The sequence below is a fragment of the Perkinsus marinus genome (genome assembly GCF_000006405.1).
Source record: "Perkinsus marinus ATCC 50983 genomic scaffold scf_1104296942060, whole genome shotgun sequence".
NCBI lineage: Eukaryota > Perkinsozoa > Perkinsida > Perkinsidae > Perkinsus > Perkinsus marinus.
The window spans coordinates 94,186-98,721 of record NW_003212281.1 but is presented as its reverse complement, the minus strand read 5'-3'; the positions used below and the strand labels follow the sequence as shown (position 1 = coordinate 98,721).

The following is a 4,536-nucleotide window of genomic DNA, read 5'->3' as shown; positions in this document are numbered from 1 at the left end:
ATCATCTCAGTAATGACCATCACTGTCCACGATTTTGTTTCCATGGCTTCGCTCGGGAGAGACCCGATGTTGTGTTAACTGAAATAGTTTTTATACTCTTCAGCTGATACTATCCCCCCATATGTTTAGATCGAATTGTTCCTTCCGACTACCGTATCGTATGGAAGAGTCCATAAGGGCTGAGCGGTATTATCCAAACCGACTTATGCTGTGGATGAGGTATTCAGAGACCAGCCTGGTATATGTGGGACTCTGATAGATGCGATACTACTGTATAAGTAGTACATGGTCGTGGAATGAGAAGGTTGAACACTTACGCATTCTCGGTATGCGGCCCTATTCTGAGTTGAACTTTGCATTTTTAATAAGTGGTTATTCTGTGTTGATTTACGGAAGTAGTAGTGATGTATTCTCATTCGTTTGCTCGTACAATAATTTTCCATCACAGGATGATGATGAAGATTCATCGTGCTGCAGATTGATGCGTCTCCGCTCCTTACAGCACTCAGTTCTACTATCCTAGTTGAGGAAGGGTGGCCCTCCTTGAGGTAGTCGGTCAACGGCGGTTACAAGGTGAGCTCGGAAGCGCTCATGGAGGACGATCTAGAGTTATTCGGTTAGCAGAAATCGGATCTGAAACCTTTGAGTTCCATGTTGTGCGCAACGTGAGTCACGTTACGTGACGCTGGAGGGACGTCACCGCTGAACATGCAAATTCACAGCGGCGACGCTGTTGTTAGGCTGGAGATCCGCTGCGAGGGGTACACCGTCAGGAGGCTCTTGTTCTACACTGGAGCATGTACTATGGCGGACCTTCATGGGGACAGTAACACGGTGGAAACACGGGCCAGTCGGGCGGATTTCGAGGAGCACGGTCCGTGAGGGGTCTGCAGGTTGATGCCAACTCATCATCAACGTTAATTGGATACATGCAGTTGAGGCTATTGAAGTTTCCTCTGTAACAAAGGCTTTAGATTTGCGCCGCGTTGTGGGGCTGTTTCAAAATCGTAAGATGCGTATGAGTTTTGGAACTCAGAACTATCAGAATATTGGAAAGTTTCATTGGGTTGTTCATTCGAACTAGAAATGATAAGGTTCAGAATTGTTAGCCTATGCACTGTAAGCCATTTTAGACTAGTCTGTACAGATGTCTACACTACGTGAAGTGCGTCAGCATCTAATTACAGATATATTCTCGCTCGCCCATATCTTTGTGATTCGCAGTCTCCTATAGGCTATCTCTTCCATTGTTCATTTCCCTATGAAGACGCCGTCCCGATGCGAATCAACAACTCTAGAAGAGGGGTCTGCCCGTTGTACGGATGCTCCGGGGGTGCCTCGTAAGGTCGACATGTGGTTGTTGTTCCAATACGGTATTCTCGGTTTCGTAGCCCTGGCTCCATGGAATTTCGTCTTAACAGCTTTGTCTTTCCTAGACTCCAAATTCCACAATAATTTTGCTTCAAGCGTGCCCATCATCTATGCGGCGTCGGTAAATGTAGCTCAGCTTATCCTCATCTGGGTGGGCAATAAGTTCACCTTTTTACCCCGCTTTGATCTGGGCTGCATTATGCTATCGATCGCAATTGTTCTTCTCGGCGTCGTCGCCATCCTATTTGGCGACGGCAATGTCGTCCCTAACGAACCGCTGGGTTTCGGCCTAGCTCTGATATTCATTTTTTTCCTTGGTTTCGGACACTCAGTGATGGAATCATCAGCGTTTGGACTGGCCGCGCTGTGTCCGAAGATATGTATGGTTGCGACGATGATTGGGGAAGGCGTTGCTGGGCTGTTACCCTGGCCATTGTATCTGCTTATTGAAGTCATTTTCAGTCGAGCCTCCAACTCTGAGGGTTGGCAAAATCTTGTATTCTTTATCGTTCCAGCTACAATAACGATGATGATTGTTCCAATGCTCCATGCATGGACAGTTAAGCATCCTTATATGGTTGAAGTGTTGAAGATCGAAGAAAGGCGTAAACATGACGCACTCACAACACGTCAAACTCGAAGACCGGTCCATCGTATTATTCTCGCAGTCCTACCAATGGCTTTATGTGCCTGGGGGGGTCTGGCAGTTCTCTTTGTTGTATTTCCTGGGCAGATCGTCTTCTGGACATCGTCAAATCCCAATAATGCTGGCTTCGTACCACAAATAATATACAATTTCCAAGTACTCGATACGGTCGGTCGTTTCGCACCTTCAATTGGATTGAGCCTATCTGAGAGAGCGCTCATGGTTTTCATCGCATTGCGTGCCTTATTCATCCCATTATTCATCTGTACGACTGTCTATCAGTCTATTGCACCATTTTCGTTCGATTGGTTCAAACACATCGAGATGGCGCTGATAGCAATTACTAACGGTTTCGGTATTACTCTTGCTATGGCTTATGGTCCACAGCGCGTTTCCCAAGACAAGGCTGAGCAGGAGGTGGCGGGCTACACCATGGGGTTCGCTCTTATCAACGGCATTTTCATCGGCAGTCTATTCGGACTCCTTGTGAATGTTGCGCTCGGGCAAACGTGAGTGATAGTTCACTCGAGAGTATTATTGCTAAGCCTCAGAAAGATCTTATTTACAGTACCAGATGTTCTGATGTCGTGTTTTTAGTATAGATTGGTCATATAAACTTGGGATAAAATATTCTCCAGGAGGGTTATGAAGGAGAATAGGCTAGAGACTCTTTCGGAACACAATTTGTGTTCAACACAAATGATTGCATGAAAAAATGGTCCAACTTAGGGGCTGATAGTGACTCAATATTAAGTTTTTCTGTTTGTGTCACTAACCTGGTGAGCTTCACTAAGTGAGGGAAAATAAACAACTGTTTGTGATTTAATCGTTACGATTGTTACGATCACCAACTGTCACTATCTACGAAAATAATACGGAGTGAAGGCCTATTCTATTATTCGTAGGTGAATAATTAGTACACCTTTGTTCGGTTATTCATTCCCTATCATCCAAGGCAGTTCATTAAGAACGGTACTATGAGAGTACTACTCTCGACCTGATTACGCCTGAGGTCCTTCAATATGAAGATCCAATCTACTCGGATGCAAAAGCCTTCTCATTTACTACGGAAAATGTTATCGACACCTTGGGTGAGCTCTTGTGGTTAACCGTCGTTCTCGGTTTGGTTGGGTTCATCTTTCGTGACTTCGATTCAATCTATTCTTCTGATCCACTCACAGCACAAGCCGTGCCTAACGAGGTAACTACGGTAACACCACTACCAGTAACCCTCCATTACTCAGCGTCAAGAAGAGTAACAGGGGGTATCAGAGTAGAGGTATAAGAGTAGTAATAGGGGTAATAGAGGGGCAAGATTATTCACAAGAACGTCCCGCTAAGCAGCTTGTTCTATGAAAGTCCTGACTCTACGGTAGAGTCTCTACCCTCAATGCGAGCAATCTACTCAGCTTGGGAGACAATTCTAATGACACAAGGAGTCTAGGAGATAGAATTGGTTCAGCCATCAATACCCCGATCATCAGAAACAAACCGGCCATCGAAATGGTTATCATCGGTCGCACGAATGGCAGGCGAAACCATTTTTTCTATACAATGTGACGACTACGGTGTCTGACAAGCTGATACGATGATCGTATCACGATCTACTGTGGACCATCTACAGGTGCAACCATATAACTATTATATTTGCTACTTGTAGATACTGACATCATGATAAATGTCATTCATTTATTAAACGAGTTCACATGCGACCACTTTTCTTTTAGACATATCTCAGCAGATTATATTCCACAATTATCCAATCAATCAATTGAAAGTCTCAGCTTTGATCTATACACGAATCATGCTTCTGGAGTTCTCTGCTTATGTGTGGGGTATGTACTGTCCCGGTACTACCGGGACAGTACATAGTACCGGGCCGGTAGAGAAAGCGTTCGAACTTTCATGTATAAATGATCCGTAGTGCTTTCTAAGACCTCTTCATACGAGATCGTCTAACTACGCTCCAGTATACTCTCTCCGTTTGCATTAGTAGCTCTCCATCTAGTTGTTTTGCGGAAGCTACATGGGATGCTACTAAGTAGTATCTACTTGTGATCGGCCAATCATGTTACGATACTAAACTCATTCCCACTAAGAGAATCCTAAGATTACCCTTGGCTGGCTCTGTCGATTTGGACGGTCCCTCAATGCGATTAGTACTCATGGGAGAATACAAGCTTGCTAGCCAGATAGCCACAGAGTCGACATATCATTATATAAAACTAGCATAATATTCGCAGTCTAGACTAGACTGCGAATATAGACTAGACTGTCTAGTAGTGTTAGCTTGGGGCATCCAACAAAATAGTGCCATCAGGGTACTCATGTACCGTACAGGATTCTAAGTCATAGACGGTAGCTTGTGACGTGTCCGGAACAGCGGCACCTGCTACCAGGGCTGTAGTGACATTTCCTACAGCCGAATAGTGGATATTTAATGAGTATCCCGGAAAGGACGACCAGAAGTCAGCGCCAACCAAGAGCGGTAAGTTTCCGGGTAAATAAGGAACCACTAA

At 44.8% G+C, this 4,536-nt stretch overlaps 1 protein-coding gene across 1 annotated transcript; it reads left to right on the top strand.

Annotated features, from left to right (window-relative positions):
* Positions 1–2,341: 2,341 nt before the first annotated feature.
* Positions 2,342–2,530, top strand: Pmar_PMAR007143 (hypothetical protein; the record flags this gene model as incomplete). Its single annotated transcript, XM_002781496.1, has 1 exon — positions 2,342–2,530. The coding sequence occupies one exon, from the start codon at positions 2,342–2,344 to the stop codon at positions 2,528–2,530; it is 189 nt and encodes a 62-aa protein (XP_002781542.1).
* Between the last annotated feature and the right edge of the window lie 2,006 nt (positions 2,531–4,536).